This window comes from Netta rufina (assembly GCF_964035555.1).
Source record: "Netta rufina genome assembly, chromosome: 10".
Lineage (NCBI taxonomy): Eukaryota > Metazoa > Chordata > Aves > Anseriformes > Anatidae > Netta > Netta rufina.
Window position 1 is genome coordinate 22,795,214 of NC_140133.1, and position 25,341 is coordinate 22,820,554.

Genomic DNA, 25,341 nt, shown 5'->3' on the forward strand with positions numbered 1-25,341 from the left:
CTGAGGTCTCAACAAAAGGCAAACAGGCACAGTACACACAGTGGTGAGAGCAGAGCTCTGGTTTGCTGGTATTTTTAGTAGAAACAGACAGGAAGATTAAAAGCCTGGCCAAGTGCTGAGCCACAATACAGAGTTTTGCAGGTGATGGGATGGGGAAGGGCTCCTCTCCAGCCTCTACTCTAAATATTCCCATAGGTGGGAGCCCAAATGTTTGCTGCATTTCTGAAGTGTACTTTGCCCTCCAAAAACTGCACACCGCTCTTTGGTGAGTGCCTGAGCATTTTCTCAGACCAAATCCTATTTCGGACATAGAGCAACAGAATTAGCAACACTGGAAGGTGGCCATTTTTTTTTTCTGTATGTTTTACTGAACTCTTCCCGTTTAAAAAGGTAAAACAGGCAGCTCCTTCCCAAAACCCCACTGGAGCACGGACTGAAGCTGCTGCAGATAATCCACGAGATGCAGCATCGTCGACCTGTGAATGCCCTTCCAGCCACTGGCAAGCGCAAAGAGCCTCTTGTTGGGGAGGTTAGCCTGCTTTGTGCTTTTTTCAGCTGGCAGTGGAGGGTGGGAGAGGGGAAGAAGGGTCCCAGCTGCCGGGTGGGGGGCTCGGGGGCAAGACCCTCGCTGCCCTCCAGTCCTGCCCCCGAGCAGGGCTGGCAGCTGCATCCCCGACTCACCAGCACATGGACGCACTCCACGGCAGAGGAATTCACCCAGCGGGCCTCGAACGTCCTGTCTGTCCCAAAATGGCACTCCAGGGCTGTCTCCTGTGGGGGGAGGAAAACAAAGGGCTGAAGAGCTGCAATCGTTTTTTTGCAGTTCTCCATGAGAACCGATGGATGCAACAAGTGCTGTGCCTTACCTTGCTTCTGCCACAAATGCTTGGGCTGTGTTTGAAGCTCAGAGAGGTCAAAACCCAACACTGCAAACAGGGCTGGGGCCTGTGCCTGATTAATCCTATTGTATTACACAGCAGCAGGCACAATGGCTGCAGGCTGAGCGTGGTGCATGGAGCCGCTCTGCCCCTGGCTCTCACCCTGTTTGCTGCTGTGGAGCACCATGGCCAGGCATGGGGCGGCTGCTCCCGCAGACAGGGCCCCATGGCAAGCACAGCACAGCAGATGAGCCTGGCCAGTCTATGTTGCTGTAACTCCTGCCGGGGCACTCAGAGCTCAAGCTGCAGCGTGCTCCAAGAGCCAGTGTGTCCCGAGCAGCCTTGTGCATGCCAGACTGCACACCAGTCAGTGATTTCACCTCAAAGCCATCTTTCTCCTCCTCCCAGCAACTGCACCAGGCAAATCTCTAATTCAAATGAGGACCTAGCTGGGAGTATGTTCAAAGGCAGACTTTCCGTTCTGCTTTACTGATAACGCAAGCGATGATATCCTGCCCACAGATACTGTTGTGTCCTCATCCTGCAGGAAAAACTCCTATCTCCAAGCAGGCTGATGCTCCATCACTACTGAGGTCTAAATACTCTTTGAAAGTGGATGGATCTGATAAAAGACATGAAAGACAGCACCAGACTCCTGGCAGGGAGCTGCTGGCTCAGTGAGCACGCCCACAGCATCAGAAGGGGAACAAGCATCTCCTTGGGGAGCTGCACGCACTCAGGCAATCGGTGCCTCTCCGGCCACGCAGCCGCCCCAGCGGACATCCCCGATGTCCCAGCTCTGGCAGCACTCAGGATCCCGCACGCAGAGGGCAGCAGGGAAGGGATCCCTGCCAGCACCCTGGGATAGCCTTGCAGATGGTGGCAGGAGGAAGACGGAGCCTCACCAGCTGCCCCTGGGGACAGAGGAGCCTCAGCCCCTTTCCTGCTGACTTCATTTCCTATCAGGTTACATGTGGTATTGCTTCCTCTCTAGCCACCTCCAGCATCCTCAGAGGAAAAAGGATTTCTCGCCCTTTTTTGCTGATTGCAGAGGAACACATCCGTGTTTACAAAGGCCGGACCTTGTGCAGGAAACGGCAACCCAAGCCAGGGCAGGGGAGAGCTGTTCGTGGTGTGCTGAGGGGGCAAGGTCTGCAGCAGCCGTGCTAACACGGCGCCTGGCTGCGGCCTCCTGCTGCCCCCAGAGAGGCGAGCCTCACAGTTCCACCCGCAGTTCCAAACCCTTTCATTTCTCAGAGAAGAGAGGAGTTACCTGGCTGCCCTGTGTATGGGCACCCTGCATAGGGATGCTGCAAACGTGTCCCACAGGCCCTAAAAAAGACTTGTCCCAGATGGTACAGAGCAATCTTCTACAAATACCAGAGCTTAGCCACATATTTTCCCAGTGCCCAGCTTCTAGGGAAGCTCAAATTCCTCTGGATTCTCGTGGTGTGAAACATCTCAGAAAGCAGCATTAAATGTCCACTCCCACTTTTCACCCTATTACAATTCCCATGCCAGAAAACTGCACAGAAAAGGACTTTTTCACAAAAAAAAGAACTCTGCAGTGACCACCAGAAGTTAAGTTACAACACGATTCCTTGCTGTATTCCCACCAGTTGCTTAGCCAGCACAGGGCACTCTGCCCGCTGCTCCGGGCTTTGTCTTTGCACTTTCATTTCTGGATCACCATGTTAGCTCATCTGAACCTTTCCGTTCTCTCAAGAAATTCATTTACCTTCGAGAAAGTTGCATTAGCCAGTGAGATCGTAATGTCCCGAGAAGTTCCTGTGGGCATTGGGTCCAAAGAGACAGGTACAATCCGTGGACAGTCAATTTTCTTCTGTTATGTACAAAACAAGAAAAAAGAAAAAAAAAGAGATGTTAGCAGAATGCATGCTGAGCATCTGTAGTGACAAGGCAAGAAAAAAATGTCAGGGTCCCTGATAAAATTAATTTCACTAAATCTTTAATGACAGATGACAGTACAACCCCAAAAAGTGAGATACCACAGTGGCACCATGACACAGTGACCAGTAGCCACACACGGAGACTTCCTTCCTGAGCCACCAGCTTTATGGCCAGCCTTAAAAGCTCCCCGTCTGCCAGCCCGGCCAACCTCTCCAGGGTGGCTCAGCCACAGCCATGGGCTGGCAGTGCAGGCAGGAGGAGAGGAGCAGGAGTTCAGGAATTCCCCCTTGCTCCTGGCAGGGCACCTCTGCCAGCACAGGGGCCCCAGGGGCCCCAGAGGGGCTGCCACTCCTGGACCTCTCATCCTTCTGCCCTGGAGTAGATGGACTCCCTGCCAAAACACAGACCTGCATGCGCTTCACAGCTGCCAGTCTGGGCAGCTCCCTTTTTATACACACAAGTGTTAGAAGCTGTGGCTGGAGTGACACTGAAAGGGTGCGCTGCAGCCTACAGGGGCAGATCTGCTGGCATGACCCCCTCCTGCCAGCTGGAAGCCAATGTCTCATATGCTGCAACACTCAGTTCTGCAAGCCCCTGCAGAGACTTCCCTTTCCAGAGGTCGCCCTCCTGCATGCTGTTATTTCAGAAGTGTGGGGGTTTGTGCATGTGCACGCAGAGGAAAGGGTATAACAAGCTGTAGGGGTCTTTAGGAAGGGGACTGCAGCAGGAGGACAGCTGAAATGAAAAGCCTAAATGAAGCTGAAAAATAATTTTAAAAGGTCATCTGTCCCCCTACTTTTGTTCTCACTTTAAATTGATGGCTCAGATACTGGAGCTGACTCAGAATTCAATTCTATGACAAGCCCATCCTGTTCTGTCATGAGATGTAAATTACACTGCAAAACTACAGCAAAAATTAAGCTAGATTCTCCACTGCCCCGGGGTATATCCAGATTAATGTCTTTGACAGTGGAGCCATTGGGGTAAAAGACAACAAAATATTTGGCCTATTATACAGAATAATTTTCAGCAGGCAAGATTTCCTCTTTGCTTGCCCTAGAGGCTGCCCCACTGAGACTGCTGCTGCTCCTGATGTGTGCAGAGAGGCAAGAGCCTGGCACCAAGATGCATGGCAGAGCATCCCTGGTGCCAGGCATGCAGTGGACAGGAGGTTCCCCCCCTGCCCTCCCCACAGTGAGCGGGGGTGCTACCAGGGAACTGTCTGAAAGTGCTTGTTTGACTGTGGAAAACACGATTCAACGCTTATCAGGACACTCATCTTAACCAAGCACAGTTGGTGCTGCCTAAACAAGGAGATTAAATAACAGAGATGCACATGATAAGAGAAGTAAAACAACAGAGCAAAGCAATGGAGAAAGATTTCAGTCCCAAGCTGCCTCAAGCAGAATCAAAAGAGTTAAAATAAAACCAGTGGGGCTACCATTGGAAATTCATGCTAATGCTCCCATGGCCTGGTGTGTCCTTGCATGTCACAGCAGCTGGCAGAGCTTGCTAGATAAATACACTTTACAGGACTGATTAACTCGTCGTCTTGCAGTCCCTTCTCCTGCTGTTCATCAGCAGCTAGAAATAGAGCTTCCCAGCTGATTGTATCGTTCATGTCTGGAGCAGGGCGAGGGGCCTGAGTGCTTAAAATGCTGCGGATGAAGTCAGTATGATGCTGCTTCCCGGTGGACCGTTTTTCAGGTGCAACCACACAAGCAATGGTTTATTTGCCAACAGCTCAGACTGCAGCTCGAGGAGCCCTGTTTCCAGGGCTACAGAGCACCTTACCCTGCAGGCTGCTCCCTGCAGTCGGTGGGGCCGGTGCTCAGGAAGAGCACAGAGATAAAAGGGGGATGTGCCTAAACCGGCGGCGACATCCAGCCGAACTGTAGCTCTGGAGTAAGGGACCAGAGGCAAACGAGGAAGGTCAGCCGCAGCGGTCCTCGCCACGAAGGTGCCTCGGGCTCTTGTGGCTGCTCTTCCCAGAGTGCGAGCTGACGGGCGCACGAGGGAAGGCTCGGTGCTCTGGGCACACTCGGCTGCCCCAGACGCCTGCCCACAGCCCTGTGCCCAGGCAAGAGAGCTGCCCTGGGAGGAGAGGTGGCCACACCATCTGCACGGCTGGGGCGTGGGGCTGGTGCCAGGCAGGCGAGGTGCAGCCGTGCCAGCACCCGCGGGACTCCCCTGCCTGGTCAGGACGCCTGAGCTGCAGCAAACACATCTTGCTTCGCTGCATAGCCGCTTGCCCCATCATGCTTCAAGAAGTAGTTGCACTTATGTGAGAGGGCACAAATTATTTCAGGCAGTTCTTCCGTTTCCCAGTAGTGTTGCAGGTTATGCAGTGACTTGACAAGGAAAGCAAAAAGTCAATCCAGTAACACAGGGCCTTCTCTACCAGTCCTCTAACAGACAGCCCCAGCTCTTCCTTTAGGTTTAATGAGAACTGTCCTGTGCACCAGACATGACAAAAGCCACTGATCACACTCTGGTCCTCGGCCACCTCCATAGCTGGGCTGCCCCTCCCCACTGCCCCTGACCCACAGCTGAAGCATCCCGGGGCGAGGCAGCACACCGGGACCCCTGCCTGCACGGAGCCAGCAGCAGCCCCTGCAGCGTGCTCACAGCTGCCTATGCCTGGGCACGGGACCGAGCGGCACCACGCAGCGTCTGTGCATCCGTCCCATGTGCCGAGCACTAAACGGCTGAGATTTTCAATTGCTCAGCACCCATCCATACAGCAAAATCAAATGCCAGGTATTTTATGGAGCTTGGGAAATTTGCTAAGCAAAGGGTACTTTCTTAAGCCGTACATTATGAACAGTTAAGACATTCACAAGAAAGCACAATCCATTCAGAAACAATTCACAAAGCAGAAGAAATATGTCCTGCATTCCCAAGGAACAATCAAACAGCTGTGACCCACCAGTGGCAGGAAACATTTCATATTGTTCTCACAGCAGACAATACTGTACAGAGTTGCCATGTGTTGACTGTATCTGCCTGCCCCGTCCCAGGCACTTGGAGCATCCTACCCTCTTCCTGCCAAAGGGGAGTGGGTGCAAAGGGCTGGCTCCAGGGTCTGACATGGGGCCAAACTCCTCACGGCGACGAGCACGGAGAGCCTCTGGAAGCGTTTAGATCAGGCTCAGCACACCAGTGCCAAAGGAATATTCACTTTACAGTGCAAGAGCTTGGCTTACATCTACGGCAGATTGATTGCTAAAAAGCCAATTTTATTTAAATTAACTTCAATTTAAATTTCAGAAGCAGGAACACACCAAGCCTCTGGGTTATTAAAAACCATAATTTGGAAAGGGGTGATTTTCTCCTTCAGATGAGTACCGCCAGTGGTGCTCTAGCAAATTATTAACATACCACAACAGCCAAGTCAAAGCTAACGGAATTGTGAAGTACTGATACATTTATTTTATTACTCAAACCCAGGCATCCCAGGATGTAGAGAACTAGCAGCATTACTCCAGACCTGAGTGGTGATAAAGAGCCAAAGGGCAGAGGCTGCTGAAGCCTCTGAGGGAACTTGGATGCCCTCACCAGACTGTTAGTTGCTGGCACACATGCACAGGGCTCTGGTCTGGTGGCTGGGGAGCCAGGAGGACACACAGTTCAGCTCGGCATGGCTCAGCATGGCTTGGCACGGCACGGCTCAGCATGGCTCCGCATGGCACAGCACAGATCAACACGGCTCAGCACAGCACGGCACAGCTCAGCACAGCACTGCACAGCGCAGCTGCTGCTGACCCGCCCCGCACGCCCCTCTCCTCAACACCAGCAGCCTGGGACAAGCCATGGCTGTGCTGCTGGGGCCAGCAAGGAGCGGGTAGGGACCATGCTGAGGCTGGTGCCCAGGGAGCCCACGAGGATCGGTCTCCCCATGGGGTCACGCGATGTCTCGCAGGCACAGCCAGCACCCACAGCCTGCCCCAGGCCCCTTTTCTCACAAGAGGCCATTCACCTCCTCTAACTTCTGCTCCCTGCCTTTAAAAGGAGAGGTTTAAATTTAAAAGAGGTGTCTCAGCCCGGGCAGCAGGCAGGGAGGCAGCGAGCGCCCTTGCAGACACAGAGAGGATTGGTCACACAGAGAGGATTGGACACAGAGGGTCCCTGGAGCTGCTGCACACCACAGCGAGCAGCGCTGACAAACGGAGACCATCGACCTGCATCCCCTGGGAGAAAGACGGTGACAGCAACAACACGGCAGCATGGGAAGCTCTCATAAAACAGCAAAGTCTGATGGGTCTTACCTTCATCTGCAGCGTGTCCTCACACTGTGAGCGGTTGGAGACACACATGTACGTGGAGGGGCACCAGTAACACTTCCACTTGGTTGAGAGGCAGCTGGTGCACCTGAAACACCAAAGGCACAATGAGAACAGTGGATTTCTGGCTGCTCGGCGGAGCCAAACCAGAGTCACACGATAAATCTTCACACCTTGTATTCAGTCTTTTATGTGGCTAATATTTATCACAGGCTCTGGCATTTTCTCTCCTCCTTTCTCTGGAGCTCACTGGGGACATGCAGAGCCACCCATCCCCAGTGCTCCCCATGGGCAGCACCCAAGCGTCACTGCCTGCAGTGCCACCACCCTGGCTGCAGGCCACGGGCAGGCTTGGAGCCACCAGCTCTGGTCTCCCCCTGTGCAGCCAGAAATGCTTTCATCCCATCGTCAGGTGGGCTTGCAGTTCCCAGTGGTGCTGAGCATGCTGTGGGACCCCCAGCGGGCAGGACTGGGGGATCACCGTGGCAGGCTGCACCGTGACACTCTGCCAACAGGAGCATGGTCAGGGGCAGGCATCAGGACATCACCACGGCCAGCAGCCCCCTCCCCGTGGCCTCATGCTCCCACCGAGCCCCCAGGGACACCTTCATTGCCCACCGCTGTGCCGTGAGTAACCCATGGGAACGGGGAGTGGACGTGGGCCTCAGCAACCCCGCAGGCATCACGAGGAAGGCCAGTTTGGCTGCCTGAGGGTTAACAGAACAAGTTTTATATAAAAATATTATTGCTGTTTAAAAAAAGCCAGCATGTCCAGATGGCTTAAGATGCCGCTAGGACCCTTCTTTGTAAATCCCTGGCAGCGCAGCAGCCGCATTCCTGCCAAATCCTGCCCAGGCCCCCCAGCGTCCCGCTGGCAGGGGCTGCACTCACCCAATTAACCCCGGGCAGGGGGGCCTTCACCAGCCTGTGCACACCTTTCTGGCCTCAAATTGTCAGATTTGCATGGTGCACAGGAGCAGGAGACAGGCACGGCAGAGCTGTCGCCATCCTGCCCGCACCCGGCCACCGCCCTCCCCACCGTGGCACCAGGCAGCTCCACCGCATGCAAACCCAGATCACTTACGCTCTCTTTGGGTAAATGTTTCCAGTTCTTTTGCAATCATAGATGGTGAAATTGGCCCGGATTATATTTTTGCTGTTGACCCGGAGAGCAGTTTCAACAATCACGTGGTCTGAGAGAGACAAGCCAAAGAATACTGGATTGCAAGAGCCTCACTCATTCGTGCTCGCTTTTAGAAGACAAGACAGACCCTTGGGAAAACAACGGCTAAATCTGATTTGTTTTCTCTAGGGTTTCCTCTGAGCTGGATTTCAGAGCTTGGACTATTCATCTTGTGCCCTCTGACTTCAAGTTCTTCCCTCTTAAATCAGTGCTTTACATCACCCTCACCAAAAGAACATTGCGACTTTCAGCAGAAAATTCCAGTGTGTTGTGCAAGTGTTAATTAGCAGAGTTAATTATTGTCTTCTCTGACAGTAGGTGTTAAATTGTATTTTTAAAAAAATGTGGTAATTAAAACATGTTAGTTAACATGATTTAAAACCCTGCTCACTTTCCCCATGACAACAAACCCATAGAGTGAGTGGAAATCCCTTTTTTGGCTACACAGTTCTGCTATGCTAGGTCCACCCTCCCCCCCCAAAAAACTGCCTTTTTTTTTTTTTTTTTTTTTTTGCAATTTTGCCATATAAGCAGAGGGACAAGAGACAATGCCTCTTTCAGAATATGTACAATAAATCAGTGCATTGGATTCCAGAAATTCATTTCGACATTGCCGTAACCAACAATACAAAACAGTTAATAATCTTCCATTCTTTGGATAGCTACGGAGAAAAACAATGCAGCTTTATAAACTTGCCTATGAAAAATGGGATTTTCAAAAGGACTAGCTAATTCTTCTCCTACTGAAGTCAATCATCTTCAATAGAGCATTCACTCCAGGCTTGAATGATAAAAATTTAACAAGCACTCAAGTCTGGAAAGAAGCACCAAACCTCTCAGAGGGGCATCGAAACGGGGCTGTCCCCAACATCGAGCTCTGGAAGCCAGAGTGCAAGGCTCATCTGACTTCAACCACAGGTACCCATCTCCTCTGGAGCACAGCTCCATGTAACCTCAAGATGGGCATCACATTCTGGCTGCACCTAAAACCAGGGGGAATACTGGAAGATCTCAGTCTGCTTTTTGGTTGCAATCGGAGTAGAGTTTCTGAACTGTCTTTAGGTAGGCATTTGCTCTTCTTCCAGAACCTCTCCTGAAGAGTACGGTACGTTTCAAAGTGAGATTAAGCAAAAGCAATTGAAAGTATCAATATAAGTAGCTATATTATTTCCACAGGGCTAAACCCTTTTTGTTTTAGTGCTTATTGAATCTAAAACAGAAGCTTTAATGAAATAAATCTTAATAAAATAAGCACAGGAATGGGCTTTTAAATTCTGCTGTTAGAACAAAAATTGATGGATATGACATACTGTCAATTCATGTTAAGATGGTGGAACACCCACACTTTAAAGTCATATGCCCTATGAAACAGAAGCAGCTTGTGTCTCTTTTCCCCCTAAGCATTATATGCACATACCACTGGGAAAAAAAAGCCTATGAAAGACTATTTCCGTAAAAGTGTCTAGAATGAACTGAGCTTATTTCCCGCCACATACCTTGGTTGTCTGGAAATGCTGGATATTTCTCACGTGGAAGTAAACTGCAATAAATAAATTGGTTTGCATAATCTCCCGCAACTCTCGCTACCGTGTGGATATTATTTCCATAATCGCATGAAATGTTTGTTCCATTTAGGTTTGGAATAGTCCCATTTATTTGTATTATCAGGGCCTATAATTGGGGAAAAAAATCAGTTATTAGCTTAGAAAATCATATTTAGAATTTGTCAGTGTTTTACAAGGTTTGCATAGTCTAGCAACTCCAAAACGAGTCCACTGATAGCTGTTTTCTTTCATATTGCGCATTTTGAACTCTAAAAAGCCCTGTGCGTACAAAAACCTGCTTCAGCCCACCTCAGAACTGCACAGAGTTGTGCTGCACCGGGGCACGCAGGTGTCTGTCAGCCCTGAGAGCAGGTAATGACTGTGGAATGCCACACACTATTAATTTAGTATTGACATCAAACGTACCGGTTTCTCTTTTTCGATATTAATCTCAGGCTCCAGGATGGTCATGGAAGGGCACTGCTGCACTCCTTCACTTGCGCTCGCCCAGAAATTGGTCTCTGTGAAGTTCGTACATTCATGCTGCAGAGAACACCTGTAGTGCACACGCAAACAATTTGTGGTTGTTTATTTTCAAAACAGTTGATAAAAACGTTGACACCCCTGTGATGAAAGAGCCTGAGAAAATCCTGTGTCTACATCTTTTTCTCCCATCCACCCAATTAAGCCTAAAGTTTTGCTGCTGTGTTTGAACAGTCTGGTTGCTTGTGCTCCCAGCAGCACCAACAGGGCATTGCATTTTAGGGTAAGCAAGAAGAGGCCACGCTCAACCCAGAACAGGGGAGAAAAAGGTGACATTTTGTCTGACATCTTCAGTTTGTAAATATGGAGTCTAATTTTGCAAACTCCTATTTGAATGTTTATTGTCTCCAACTCATAAATAATAATTGCAGGGGTAAAGACATTCTTTAGCAGGGTGTTGGCGCTTAGAGTTCCATGGTTGGATGCCTGCAAAATATTCTTTGCACTGGCAACTGACTGCAGCATAACAATGCTGCTACAGTTAAATGCTGGCTCAAAAGTGCATCCCAACAGTTTGAGACCATACGCAATTGTTTTTAAAAGCCTGTCTTTTGTGAGGAATGGACAAAGGCTAGAGGTAGTGTGACTTAGTGGAAATACAGAAAGCACCAAAAATCCCTGGCTGGGCTTGAGGACCAAAGCCCATGCCGAATCACACTGGGAAACAACAAGTCCTACCTAGTCTCCATCGTGCACCACCCGCAGTAAGCGTCGGCTGCAGCCAGGCACTCTGCACATGTTGAATACTGGTTGCAGACAGCCACCTTCACTCGCGTCATCTGCACAACAACAGCACGGTTACATCCAAATGTTTTAAAATGCCAGAGAAATACTCAACCTGGATGTGTGTCCACCTCACCAATCACTTAGATGGAGATGCTTTGGGCTACTCTCACAGCTTGTCCCTGACTGTGAAAAGCTCCCTCGTGCCTGCAGAAAGCTCCTCTCTCAACAGAGCCGAATGGTACCTGGCTATTTACAAAATGACCAGGAAGCGACACCATTTTGGAAACCTTAATTTCTAAAGAAACCACAGTACTGCTGGGGGCTTTGTAAACCATGCATGCATTGCTTTCTGCTTTTTCTTCTCTCAATTTCTGAACATCTGGGAGGGAAAACTGAGTAGTTTGGTAGTGCAGGGGCCAACAACAGGAGGTTCCAGCAGCCCCAGGCTCCACCAGAGCAGCACAGCCCACCTGGTGGCTCCTGCACCCGAGCCCCATGTTGCCTGTGGCTCTTTGCTGCTCCCCAGCCCTGCTGCACTCAGCTGCCCTCAAGTACTCATTGCACCGATGACAAATGAATTCATCCGGTTTACTGGGAAAGGGATGGGCAGACGAGAGCATCAAATGTGCTGCACTCGGTGTTTTATCAAGCCATGAGTAAGGACCACAGCACAGCCTGAGAGCTGAGAAGAGAAAGTCTGAAATATCAGCTGAAGAAGCATCCTGGGAGTGTTCTGTGAAATGATAATGACCAATCTGCAGGGAATTAGGGCTTGGAAAATATAAATGTAACATATAACATTTGTGGCTGTGCATCTGTTTTGACAGATTAAAATGTAATTCAGGACAAACCACCAGAGCCTCTAGTGCTCAGCTCTCATCTTCCTCCTCTGCTCACTTGATGGAGATGAGACCGTCTGTTCCTACCTGCTGCGGTCTCTGAAGACCCCCCCATCCCAGCTCTCCCTCCAGCAAGGCTGTGCGGAACGCAGAAGCCGCCCCTACAGCACCTTCCCGACAGGCAGACTTTTTGTTTGTAGGGTCTCCTAAAAGCCACCTCAAAGACCATCTGCCATAATTTTTGTTTTTCTATAATGCAACAGCCTCTGCTTATTTCCATACTCCCATAAGTGAGATCAGTTTTGATATCTTTTATTCTTCCTTTCATTTTGCCACCACAAAGACAGGAAAGCCAATGCGGATAACGGGAATCTTGCCTGCCCCAGACTCCAGCAAATCATCGCACGGCAGGGAAAAAGCTTGTGTGCGTTTAAATTCATACTGCTCTAAAAATAAGGCTGGCACACCGTAACTCAACTGCAGCCCACTGTCCAGCTGGAGGCCACAGAGGCCCAAAACGGCCGCTGCTCAGAACGGCGGGCAGGAGGCATGGGGAAGCCGGAGGGCTCCTGACAAGCTGCCCACTGGCAGACTGCTGCCCGGGCCAGGAGGGCAGGCACAGCCCTGGACAGGTCAGAGATGTGCCTCGACACCAGTCAAAGCTCTCAGCTTCTTTGCTTTGTCCATTAATGTTACAGCAAATTTTATTGTTTATTTATTTCCTTCTTGCTCTCAGCTTAATGCTAAAGGCTAGGTGAAACGCACTTTGCTCAACGGGTGATTTTTCTGACAAATGCAGATCTCACCTGATAGGACGTCATCAGATAGAGGAAGGTGGAATCAGAAGGATCGAACTGCATGATGGGGTGGACAGGCTCTCCATAAGCCACCGAAATGGATCTCCTGCTGACAACCTTCATGGCGCTATCCAGGTTAATCTGTAGCGAGAAGACGCCACTCACTGAGACCATTTTTCAAACACTATGGGGAGGTTACTTTTCCTCCGTTATAAACAAGAACCAAAATGGTATCTAAAGGTGTTCCACATTTTTGAGTGCTGCAAATCTCTAAATGCTTTATAATCTGCACATGTAGAGCTTTATGGCAAAGCCAGCTCAGTGGTGCAGGGAAGCCACTACATGGTCTGGAAAGCCCATGCGACAGCCAGGAGCAATACCTCAGGATGAGCAAACCTCACGTCCCTTGGTCTCTCAGTCTAAAGCCCTCTATTTAAGATACTGCCTGGAAAACTTCTAGCCTAAGGCTCTAGCCACTGCACAGCCTGGCTACATGGCTGCATGACAGTTCCCATGTCGGTGAAATGCCAGCATGCCACAGCCATGCTGCTCTCGCTGTACCCTGATGTAAGTGCCATCAGCCTCCAGCCCTCATTACATACATATGCGCATTTTTGTTACAAAGAACATTTATTTCCAACGTCTAATGAAAAACAGCAAAAATAAGCAACGTGGTTGTATAACATGGCATCTCCTTCTCCCTGTGTATTTGAAAAATAAGTGTTGTCATTCCCGGCCAGAAGAAGCTTTTATCCCTGCTAACACCAGGAGACCACAGCAGCTGCAGCAAGAGAACTGAATCCTACCTTGCCTCATGAATCACCAGCTGAACCGCTGGCAGTGATGGAAGAGGCTGCAAAGCATCAGCCTGCCTTTCAGATCCCAGAATGTCTTGGCATTTGACTTGAAAACTCAGCAAATTAAATGTGGCATTGCTGAGAGGAAATAACAATAGAGCTACACAATTTTGCGTGACAGTCACTTTTCAGCTTAAAACAGAAAGGGAGAGAGGAAAATTCCTACCTCTTTACTAGCAAAGGGAGGCAATAATTGCAAGGACCAAGCATGCCTGTTCTCTCTAAAGTGTAGATTAAATAATTAACACAAGATTAATTAATTCTTATATTAGAGCTGCACCAACATGTCCTAGTAAGATAGCTAACACTATCTCAATGAACAGGGCTTCCCTGTGCTAGAAGCTGTATGCGGGCACTGCAAGCAGCTATGTAGAAAAAGAGAATGATCTTTACTCCTATTTTAAAACCTGGCTATCCACAAGATAAATAATTTGCCTGAGATCACCCACAACACACAAGAACCAAGCCCTGACACCTCCACTTCAGTTTTGCAGTGATTCTTTCTCTCTTCTTGCTGAGCTCTTCTCTAACCCCTGGCTGTTCCCAGGTGCTGTCCCTAGGTCCCTCTGCCTCCCGGACCACCCGGACACTTCCCCTGGATCCACACGGAGCTGCGTGGCCCCGGGAGAGCCCCAGCAGCAGTACAGAGAGCACTGGTCCTCCTACTGGAGCTGGGCCAGTGACATGCTGGGGGACACACATTTGTCCAAATATATGCATCTGCCACCCCAGCTGGGCTGCACGGGTGCTAATAAGAGCATGGGGAACAGGTGAGAGCACAGACAGCCCACACCATGTCCCCAGCTTGTGGCTGCAGCCAGGGTGGCTGAAGTTCTGTGTGATCCCACCACAGCACCACTTTCTACAGACTCATAACTCGAGACAGGGTGGCTTGCCAGAACGCCAAGCCCTGCTGCACCCACGCCTCCTTCAGGGGTGGGACACCCTGCCACACCTTTCCACTGGCCGTGGCCTTCCAAGCACTGCTTTTCCTTTAATGACTTTGCTGGATGTGGCACAGTTAACGGCCCTCGTGAGATGCCTGTCTGCAGCCTACCTGATTAATTTCCCATACCCTGGCAGCCATAATTGCTGCTGGCAGGAGCCGGTTGAGCACTATTTCTGCCCCTTTGCTGTCTTTTCTCAGGCAACAAATCTGAATGATAACTCACGCAAAGTATCTTGTATCCCGTGCCAAATAACAAGGAGGCCCGAAGGTAAAAGGGCTTCTGGTTATGCAGCTGTGTTGTAGAATTAGATTAGAGCTATCTGAGCAAATTATCCCAGCAAAGGGTAGCCAGGAGCCTCTCCCTAATGGAGGTTCAGCAGATAAGGCTGCTTTCTCTGAAATGGTAATGGAAGCAGAGCTGTTAATACTGTGTGAACATGGGCAGCTCTGCGTGTGGTATGTGCCTCTCTCCCGGCGCAGTGCACCTGGCGAGGATGCCAGCCGCCTCCCACCCTCCTGAATTACTTGCCCCTTCAGGCAAAAATCAAAGCAGCAAGTTGCTTTGTGATTGTTCCCACATTTCTGCCGGGAGCACTTGGAAGCAAGGGAAGAGATGGGATCAGTTTTCTTTTCTCCAAGCATTTTGATCCAATATTCCATATTATGCACTACTTACTCCAGCTGAGACAAAGCAGATATCAGCCATCTCTCTCCTCCAGGGCTTTCTCTCCCCTCTCTCTATGGACTTTTGACACTGAGAATACACCAAACTGTTGTGTCTGGCTGGAATCAAAAGTTTCTTTGGCAGACTTCAAGCGCTAAAGTTACTGAAACCTCGGCCTTGCATCTTGGCTCCAGGCATCGCTTTGCTCTGCACTGCCTTTGGCACATTGTTTAAAATAGATACTTCAGCTCCGTCAGATGCCTGGATTCACACCTGCCTGGGACTCAGCACTGGCAAAGTATTGCGCAGTGATTCCCCTGTCTATATGGAGCCTTCAAAAGCCATCAGCTCATGCGGAGAATTTATTAGAAGAGCTGCTAATAATTAAATGCTGCACAATAACATTTCCAGCACAGGTTTCATCAAGTACATCCTGCTTGCAGAACCGTAATTAACAGCCACCAGTCACCAGGCAGCATATATCGCCATACCGATCACAGCAGCGTCCAATTACTTCTTTATCACCAAACGAAGGCAGGTGTTAGATAAACCCGACAACGGACATTGGCAGGGGCAGCCCCTGGCCCTCCCCGTCCCCCCAGCCTCTGCACCCCACACTTGCCTTCAGGAGTCCTCCGCTGGCGGTGCCCAGGAACACCACGGTGTAGTTATTGACGCTGGCGACCGCCACCGCAGTGAGGCCGTTGTAGGTGAAGACGGGGGTGGCGGTGATGGGGTTCACGATGGCCAGCGGGTGCTGCAGGTGCGCTGCTCCACAGTCCAGCTGCTCCGGCTGCAGCTGTGGGGACACAAACGTGCATTAGCGGCTGCACCCAGCCAGGTCCTGCCTTCTGCCACTAGGGATCAAGCCTCTGAGCCCAAGGGAAAGGCCTCACTGCCGAGCCATTCAACAGGAAAATGCAGGTCCATTTGGGGACAGGAGCAACGATGGAGCCTCCCTCGTGCTTGCAAGGCCTGTCCTCAGAGCCAGACCTGACGAAGCTCAAGGAACAGGCTTTGCTGGGTTGCCTTGGACAAGCCGACGGAGGGCTCTGACCCTGCTGCGGGAAGGAGCAGGGCAGCAGCGGTATGGCTGCTGGGGCTGTCCCGGCACGGGCACCCTAGGCAGGCGTCCGCCAGGCAGGGTCCCGTGCCCACAGCAACATGGGGCTTCCGTGCCACACACACCTCACACCTACCCACGGCACTGGCACCTGTCCCAGCCCACGTCCTGCGAGGTGCCAAAGCCCAGGGGCAAGCAGAGGGGGGAGGGAAGTGGGAAGGGGTCTCCTCCCTGTGCTCTGGGTGCCCCCAGCCCACCCTGGCGAGGTCTCAGCCAGCCGGGGACCAGCCCCGCACACGGCTGCCCGCTTTGCTCCTGTAGCACTGCCACAGCCCCGCTGCCCCCACCCCATGGGCATCACTGCTGTGCCAGGCAGCTGCGAGCCGGGCAGGAGGAGGGAAGGTTCATCAAGTAAAAGAAGTTAGCTAGAATATTATTTCCCTGCAACCAAGTGAGGAGATGAGTGAGAACAGAGCCAAGGGAGAGGAAAAAAGACAGGCTCACTGGAGACCCTCAGGACTGTAAATCCGGGCTCCGATCTTGCTGCTGCTGGAGTCAACAGCAGTATTTCCACTGGTCAGATCCTCACATGCTTGGCCAAGTCATGCAGCACTTCACTGCAGGCGCTGCCCACTGATGGGCTGAGACACGAGGAGAGCAGCCTGGGAGCAGGACCAGGCCAGCAGACACTAAAGGCAGGAGGCTGCTAACCAGGCAGGAGCAGATCAGTGATGGAGGTGTCCCCACAGCCTGGGGCATGGAGGGGAGTGCAGCAGCAGCCAAACTTGTCCCAGAAATGCTGGAGCCACCACGACCGCCCAGCCTGGCCCCATGGGCTGCAGCCGCTCGCAGCCCGCCATGCCCTGGTGAGCAAGTACGAGCTGTGCCCTGTACATGAGACCACAAGACACTTAATATCTGCCTCCAGCCTCTTTTGCCAAACTGCTCCCAAAGCTGTGAGGGAGCAGGAGCTGGCTGTGTTACAAAAAGTTAAGCCAAAGATATCCCAAGCCAGGAGCTGCAGCTCCAGCAGAAGCCCAGCTGTGGTGGGAGCTGGCTGTGATGCGCAGCCTTGAAGCCCAACCGCTGCTCCCACAGGGCTTCGTAACAGTGCTGCTGGTGAGAACTGGCCAGGTTGGTACCAAGGCTCCCGCTCCCATTCGTTAACAGGTGCAAAAGAACAATGACAGAGGAAAAATGTAAGGACTCCTCCTCTATGTCACCTAGACCTAGTCTGTGAGCAGGTATTTGGCTTACTTGGCCCACAGCAAGACAACAGACGTGACCATTCTGTGCTAAATTAATTAGTACTGCCGCTGCATGACAGCAGCATTTAAAAATTAGACTGATGCTTCATATTTCTCCTTCCCTGCTGAGACGCACCCAAGATTTATGACCGCTCTCGCCCTGAATCCTCTGAGATTCTCCTTATAATTTCTGCTCAGACAATGTGGATGGATTCAACAACGTCTGAATATCACAACAGTCTTGCTGCCGACAATTTACCTGCTGTCACTCCCACAGCAGCTTTTATGAAGTGCTGTGGGGGCAGCTGGCGCCGTTCAAATGATGGGCATGTTTCGAGGGCCATTACCACATCATCTGCAGTGTCATTTCAGGCTCATCTCAAAAGCCGCAATTGCGCTGTCACCCTCGCTGGGTGTTGGCATGCAGCTCACAGGACGACAACTGCAGGTATTTGCAGCCTGGTGCTAGTCTAAAAGCAGAGGTGATTTCGGCTCTGGCTGCAGGAAGCACTTACACACCGCGTCTGGCAGGAAACCTGCCTGACGGACCTCAACCCACACCCCCGCCACCAAGCATGTTTTATGCCTTACTGAAGTCAGACGTACCACAGATATCCCTGCCGAAACAACACTTGGGAGTGCTAATTTAAGCAGAACAAATGCAGGGATTGAGGCTGTATCTGTTAGGACACTGGACCACGTTTCTACCACTCAGAAGCTGACGACCAGCCTGTTAAGCACATCCCTCCCTTCCTGGGCTGTGTCGCAATTCCTGTAGTAACAGTATTATTTCACTAACGGAACCAGACTGCCTGCAGCTCTACCCTCTCTTCAGTTGGTTTGAAGCCCCTGGACCTGAAGCAGCTCCTGATCACAGATTTGGAGGACAAGGACAGCCTCTGGGCCTCTGCTCAGGACAGTGCCGAGAGAAGGCGACACACATGGAGCGGCAGCTTGGTTTATACAGGCGCGAGATGAAAGGATCAAATGTTCTGGATGCCAAGTGACTTTGCTAAACATATTTTGTAGTTTCACAGTATTTCATTCTGCTAAAACAAAACAAAACAAACAAACAAACAAGCAAGCAAAAAAACAACTGCAGCCCAAATTCTCAAGTGTATATGTTTCCCCTGTAACTGGGCAACACAGTTTCTTTATGCTACACACAGGCTACGGAAAGCCATTCATTTTTCTGATGTAATGGTTCCTTCCACTCACAGACAAGCCTTCAGAAAGGCACTTGGTTTTATTTATTTGTTCTGGGGACACTTATCTCTAGCTCCACTTCACCACTCTTTACCAACATCAAGGAACCGAAGCTCCCAGGGCTCCGTCCTGCTGGAGGCTGAGGTGCGGGGCAGCCTGGGCACCGGAGGCACGCTCAGAGGAGCCTCCTGTGTGCAGTGGTGTCGGTCCTCCACCGGCCTCCCCCAGCCGGGGGCACAAGCCTTTCCTTCCACAGATGGCTGAAGCCAACGGGAGCTCCTTATCTGCTCTCGCTGCCTGTTTATAAATCACGCTTTAGAGACCCAATATAAACGCAAAGTGTTTTTCATGGTAAACAGGATGTAACTATTCTAATGCAGCCACGCATTATTTTGGTCACATACATCCTTCCCTTAAAACACCTTTCTTTAAATGACATCAGCTCTTCCAAAGGACAAGCAGGAGACATATGGTGTTTCCCTCACATGGTCTCCAGGGTGGGGTGACACAATATGCTGCTTCTGTCTGTAAACTACAGGACCAAGGAGATATTTTAACTCTGTCATTTTAGGGTAAACAGGATATGACCAAGTCACATCCTTATGCAGGCACCAGACGATCACTCCAGATAATCACCACAGCTTGGGAAATTTCACTTAGAAGTTGTGCTGAAAGGCATTCTTGATACAGAATGGGTGAAATCTTGCTCTGTTTTAAGCCAGACTGATCTACCCTGCAGTGGGGAAGACATAAATAAAACTTTTCTTCCCAAACCAGTGCCCTTCTATCATTTGCATTTTAAAACAACCCCATGGGTGTTTATTGCATTGCCATTATTTTTCTGCTTCACGCTGTAGATACTGAGTAACTCGCAGAAATACTGAAGGGGGGGCCTAGATCCAGGTCCTTCTGCACCCTGCCACCCTCAGGCTACAGGGGAGCCGCCCCGGGCACAAGCTGCCAACAGCCCATGACCAGCACAAGGTGAGCAGCGGCGCTGCCATCCCACACGCTCACAAGGAGGGTGTACTCTGTATTTGTACAAAATTTCAAAAATGGGGCAAATGAACCCAAACCAAGGAGCAATTCCTAAGAGGAGGGTTAGTCAGATTAACCCCTGAGTGTGATCAGAAAGACAGCACGGGACAGAGATGAAACACTTCCAGCCACATCGGAGCTCAAGTGTTCAGCTGCTTTCGCAGTGCAAGTTCAGCCCTTTATCCCAGGCCTAGAACGGCACAAACTGAAGCGATTTACCAGAATTTCCATTACCAGTCCCCCAGCCCTGCGCGCTGTGCCCCAGAGGCAGGCTTGCAGGATGTCGGTTTCGGAAGGAAGTCTGCTGGAAACAGAAGGAGGAAGAGGAGTGGTGAGGCAGCACTCAGGAAAACCATGAAATGTACTGATTTTTGTATCCTGTCTTTGTGACCTTAAAAATAGTTCTTAAGCAAATATGGGAGTTTATTTCTGAATCAAAACCAGGCTGCAGTTCGGAAAGAAGCCCTGCAGCTTCTGCTTTCAGCAAGCAAGCTCTTCCTTACTGTACTACGGAGAGCCTGAAAGCTTTGCAGTGCAGCAGTGAGAGGAAAGCAAACCCACCCCTTTCATGCATCATATCAGAGTGGATTAAAGTGTTGGCTCCTAACATGCCTGGAGTCCTGGGAAAATGACATAGCCAGCATCCGATAATCCGCTCCAAACTTGTTGATTTGTGGGACTTAGCAATCGTCTTCATAGGCTCAAAATTTGGCAGTTGCTCCCACACAACTGACATTTTCAGGCCATTAAGTTCTGTGATAAAAGGGCTCTAGCCTTATCTCCTGCCTTCCTTAACATAAACCATTAGGCTTTTATTAACATTTAGGTATGACTCAGGGAAATCTCTGATTGCAGACAGAATATTGAAAATAATTTGGATATTGTCCGAAGAGAATAGCAGGGCATGGATTCAAAGCTGAACAAGGAGAGAAGCTAAAAACCAACGTGGAAATATTCCACAAGCTCCATAATAAAACGGGCAGAGTGAGAGATGGTGGCCAGCAGACTCGGTCGCATTATGAAAACAGAAAGCACAAGCCCCCTTCTGTGTCCGGCAGAACCCAGACTCGGCCACAGAATCCCTCCCCAGGCACAGCCTATTCATTGCGGAGCCCTCCCAGTGTTGCCAGCAGTTTGTACACACAATCATGCGTTTATCTGCCAGAGTGTTGCAACCAGAGCTGTCAAAAAACAGGCTTTTTAGGATGCCTGGAGGAAAATGTCATCGTTAGAAGAGGACTCCACTGTTAAGGCACTTGAGACGTAAGCGGTCTCTAATTGTAGTGCTGCCGCAAAGGCGGGCATTATCAGAGAGCTCCTCTGACTTCCCATCATGTTTTTTAGGCAATGGGAGGCAAATCTATGTGCACTCTTGACCAGTTGAGGCACTCAGGCCGAGCACCGCTGAAAAATTGAATCTTGCTGCATTTTTCTCAAGAATCATCCACACTGAGCAATCAGCACCCACACTGCACAGCAGATTTCCTTGGAAAAGGCTTAGAATTACATTTGCACCCTGTTTTTGCTGTTTACTCAGACTACAAGTTTCTTGAGCAAGGAAGCAGCCATTTCTGCTGTGTTTTGCACAATGCCAGCCCTGGCCCACACTGCTATGATCCAAATGAGGGTCTGTCTGCTCTCAGCTGTGACCTGGACCACGTCCTGCCTGCAGGGAGCCACCAGCGGCCGCCTCGGCCCAGCACTGTCCAGACACAGGGGGCAGATTCCTGGTGCCGTAAACTGGCGCAGCCCCACCGATGCCGGCAGATAGCATCTGGCCAGATGTTACCCTGAAGGGCCTGAAGTGTGTGCGAGAGGCCACTCATGCGGCTCTTGGGACCACTTCTGCCGACCTCCGTGTTTATTTATGTCCCAGGAGCTGCAGCCACTGCGTGCAGCCGTGCTCCCCGTGTGCCTCCCACCCTGCATGGGTGCGAGCGGGAGCACCGCGGCCCCGGCACCACCACTGCTTGAGGACAAATCCCAAACATTGCAGGGAAAGGCACACTTCTCACACTGCCATGAAGCTGCCCCTGGCAGGGCAGGGGACTAATGACAGCTTAACCCCAGGTTTTACTGGAACATCACTTCTGCTGCTGCATCCTCAGCCCACGTATCAAGAATGGGGAGGTCGCGCTGGGCTGGCCACCGCGCTGTGCACAGAAGTGAGGCTCTCCCCTGCCTCGAATAAAGCCAGGCTGGCACCGGCTGCTCACAGCCCAGCACCCGAACCGCTCCTGCCCAGCGGCAGCCTTCCCGTCATGAGACAGGAAAGTTAACGGCTTGCTGAATAGCAGTAATTGCTTATAAAAAACTATCAACAGATTCCCTCTGTCAAATCCCCATGAATCACCATTCCCTTGACAAACGAGCATTCACTGTACCAAAGCCAGCGGCATCCAGCAGAATAGATGCATCGGTTGCACAGAGAGAAAAATGACTGTATCAGTCCAGCAGCTCCTCCCCTCCACAGCAGACAAATGTCACCCCCACGCCAAAAAGCGTCTCTTTGGCTTCTGCAGAGTTCCTGATGCCTGGCAGTTTTTCAGCCTCTCATCTTCATTTTTATTTTACAGGAGAGCTTTTCTTTTCCTTTCTTATAAAACTCATTTTTTACCTCTCCCTACTCTTGACTCAACCCCTTTTCTTCCTGCCAGCTCCTGACATTCACTCTCCACAATTTCCCCTGGGAAACACCTGATTGAAACGACCAAGGAATTCAGACCAGTGTCCCTCAGATTACGCGAGCAGAGCAAATAATGAGTGAAACCAAGCAAGCACAGTAACAATCACCATTAGGAAAGGCCAGCAGCAGCAAACACAGCAGACAAGTGATTCTCCTGGGACTTTTCATCCCTTTAAACCTGCTCAGCAGTTGCACAAGGATTAATCAGGGTTCATTACAAGCAGCAGCAAGAGGTGTGTGAAGGCCTTGCTGCTGTTCGTCCCAGCGTGCCCGTATCACTAGTTCTGCCTTTCACTAGTTTCTGGAGTTTTCAGCAAAGACCGAAGTGCTCATCTGTTGTAAAATGAGGGGCTAAACATGCTGTGCATCTGCAGCCAGACATGGGACCAGGGCTGACCTAGCAAGCTGAGCCCACCTACTGCCCAAAACCAAATGAGGAGCTGTTTCAGAAGGGAGCCTGCAAAGGCACGGAAAGACCAAGACCTTCAACCAGCTGATGGCCAGACCCAGCTCAGATCAAACTGCTCACATCAGCCCTGCACCTGCCCACAGGGGTACCCAGCACTGTGCCCCTGCTCTTGCACACCCTGCAGAGATGGAGCCACGGGCAGCACCAGCGACTGAACGGGGACCCACTCGAAACAGAGAAATGCATCCCTTGAACTGAAATTGCATATCCTTCATGCTGCCAGGAAGACTGGTCAAGCTTATTATGCTGGTCTTCATCCTGCATTAAACACAATACTTCAGATTATACAATCAAATCCCCCCGGAATGGGCAGGCAGAAGGATTAACGAACAACAGGCTCCAGAGGGGTTGTCACAGTCAAAACAGCAAGTACTGAAACAGCAAGAGTTTGTATGTATGTCCTTTAAATCCCCCCTGTTGGAAGCACCATTCCTCTGACCAGTTCTGCAGGGACAAAGAGGAGAATTTATCAGTGCCTCCTTCCACGGGCATTGTGGATGCTCTGAAGCATCCCCGTTGAAATTGTTTGGAATAAGACGTCTGATTTATTCAGACTGTATTTTCTTAGCTGCTCTTTGCTGAGGAGAGTCCCCTCTTCTACCATGCGAGCTGTGTTTCTCATTTATGCTTAGCTTTGGCTTCAGTAACCACAATTTCAAAATATTCGAGCTCTTTCCCACAAGAAGGAATCCTGGGTGAACAGTCAGTTTGGCTCCTCAATCTTCAGAGGTTATTTTTTTCTTATTGCTACTGCTAATACTTAGCACTTTACATCTTCAAAGTGCATTGAAGGCATATCTGTGCGACCGTGCTGAAAAAAGCATCCATTAGAGTAACAACTTCTTACCTAGCACAACTGGTCTTTTGCATGTGTCAGTTCAAATCTGCTTCATTTAGCCATAGTTTCTAGTAAGTATTTTCCTCTATTTTCCTCATTAGCTCTGCCAAATCAATTAAGCTCTGAGATAATAAGCAGAATTCTGTTCTTATTTTATGCATCCTCAAATAAAACCTGTGTGCTTCCCTGATTTGTAGCATCACTCCCACAATGGCATGCAGACGAGGAATCCTCCGCAGGGGCTGCCACGCGCAGTGTGTGCTCAGAAGTCTTGGTAGGGGCAGTCAGAAACAAAGCAATGCCACCTGCTCCTGGCACCCAGACAGCTGGAGAGCTTGGCATGCAAGGTTAGAGCAAGTCTTTCTGCTCATTAAGCTAGCCATCTGAACATACAAGTGATAAAGGCATAACAACCATGCTTTAAGGGACACATGCACATGCTGCAAAAAAAAACATACCTTTTTTTGACACAAAAAAATACACTTTTTTTGTACATGAGATAGAGACCTCTGCCCTCATTTTTAGGACCGAGGAAATCCAAGTAATAAGTTGAATGGATGGCTATGAAAAGGGAGAAAGGATCAAGGTCTGGACACAGGATCTTCTGACCTGCAGCCAGCCCTTGAACTCACATGCAAGCAATTGCACAAACAGCACCTGTGTGAAGCAAAAGACTTTCTCCAGGCTTCTCTCTGAAAGCACTGTGTTTATTCACTTACCCATATTTTATATCTTCACTTCTTCTTTGGACATCCTATGCTATTGTACTTTTTTTTTTTCCAATTAGAAAATTAAAATCTGCAGAATGATTTCAAAATTTGTTAAAGAAAATGGTCCTGTTGGATTCAGCAACTGAATACCTCTCCTATTTGGTCAAAGCATGGAAAGCTTCCTCCTTCTCTATCATTTCATATTTTTCTCTGCTGCCTTCAAGATTTGCAGAAGCCAATGTTTCCAAAACTATTTGGGAAGATCCACTATATTTTGCAGCTCATTGTGGCACCAAATTTCAGCACAACGTTACACTACAGCTAGAAGACTCCGGGGACTAGCATCGCAATTACAGTTTCTCCCCAAAGCTCGAAGCCCGTCCTCAGCCCCTTGCTGAGGGGGGCCGAGCAGCCCTTCACGGCTCAGGGGGGTGGTGTGCTGACACAGAGCTGCCCCGGGAGAGCTGCGCAGGGACACGCGCCCATCTCCACCAGAATCCACCAGGATAAGCGCAGGGAAACCACCTGCGTCAGCTGCTCTCCAGATGTGAACATCTGTCCCCAGTGCCTGTGTGCTGCACCAGCTGCCTTTCTGGACAGAGAAATCAAGGCAGCTACCGTTTCCTCCCCACATAAGGACCCTCCACACCGACTGCCCAAATCCCCACCTGAACCCGCTGCCAGCCGGCACGGACCCTGCAGCTGCCCAGGTGACTCCAGCACCTTCCAGTTAAAATCATGATCTATGAGAAACAAAGAATGACAGGGATTCACAGTCCAACATCTTTGGAAACTGCTATTTTGTATAGTATTAAAACAAAAACAAACAAACAAAAACACCCTTCTCACTGAGTGCTATCATCATGCTCTAAACTTTTCCCAAGTCCTTCCAAAGAGAGAACTCTATACG

The 25,341-nt window shown here is 50.3% G+C and overlaps 1 protein-coding gene across 1 annotated transcript in view; it reads right to left on the reverse strand.

The window, feature by feature from the left end:
- Nucleotides 1-25,341, reverse strand: part of PLXND1 (plexin D1) — a gene marked incomplete at its 5' end in the record, with an annotated part of 80,569 nt that overhangs the window by 45,861 nt on the left and 9,367 nt on the right. Inside the window, 9 exons of the mRNA XM_084292928.1 lie at nucleotides 682-771; nucleotides 2,617-2,721; nucleotides 7,058-7,160; nucleotides 8,157-8,265; nucleotides 9,752-9,926; nucleotides 10,226-10,355; nucleotides 11,021-11,121; nucleotides 12,714-12,845; nucleotides 15,797-15,973. Of these exons, the coding sequence (XP_084149054.1) occupies nucleotides 682-771; nucleotides 2,617-2,721; nucleotides 7,058-7,160; nucleotides 8,157-8,265; nucleotides 9,752-9,926; nucleotides 10,226-10,355; nucleotides 11,021-11,121; nucleotides 12,714-12,845; nucleotides 15,797-15,973 (1,122 nt within the window). The remainder of the gene's footprint in view (nucleotides 1-681; nucleotides 772-2,616; nucleotides 2,722-7,057; nucleotides 7,161-8,156; nucleotides 8,266-9,751; nucleotides 9,927-10,225; nucleotides 10,356-11,020; nucleotides 11,122-12,713; nucleotides 12,846-15,796; nucleotides 15,974-25,341) is intronic.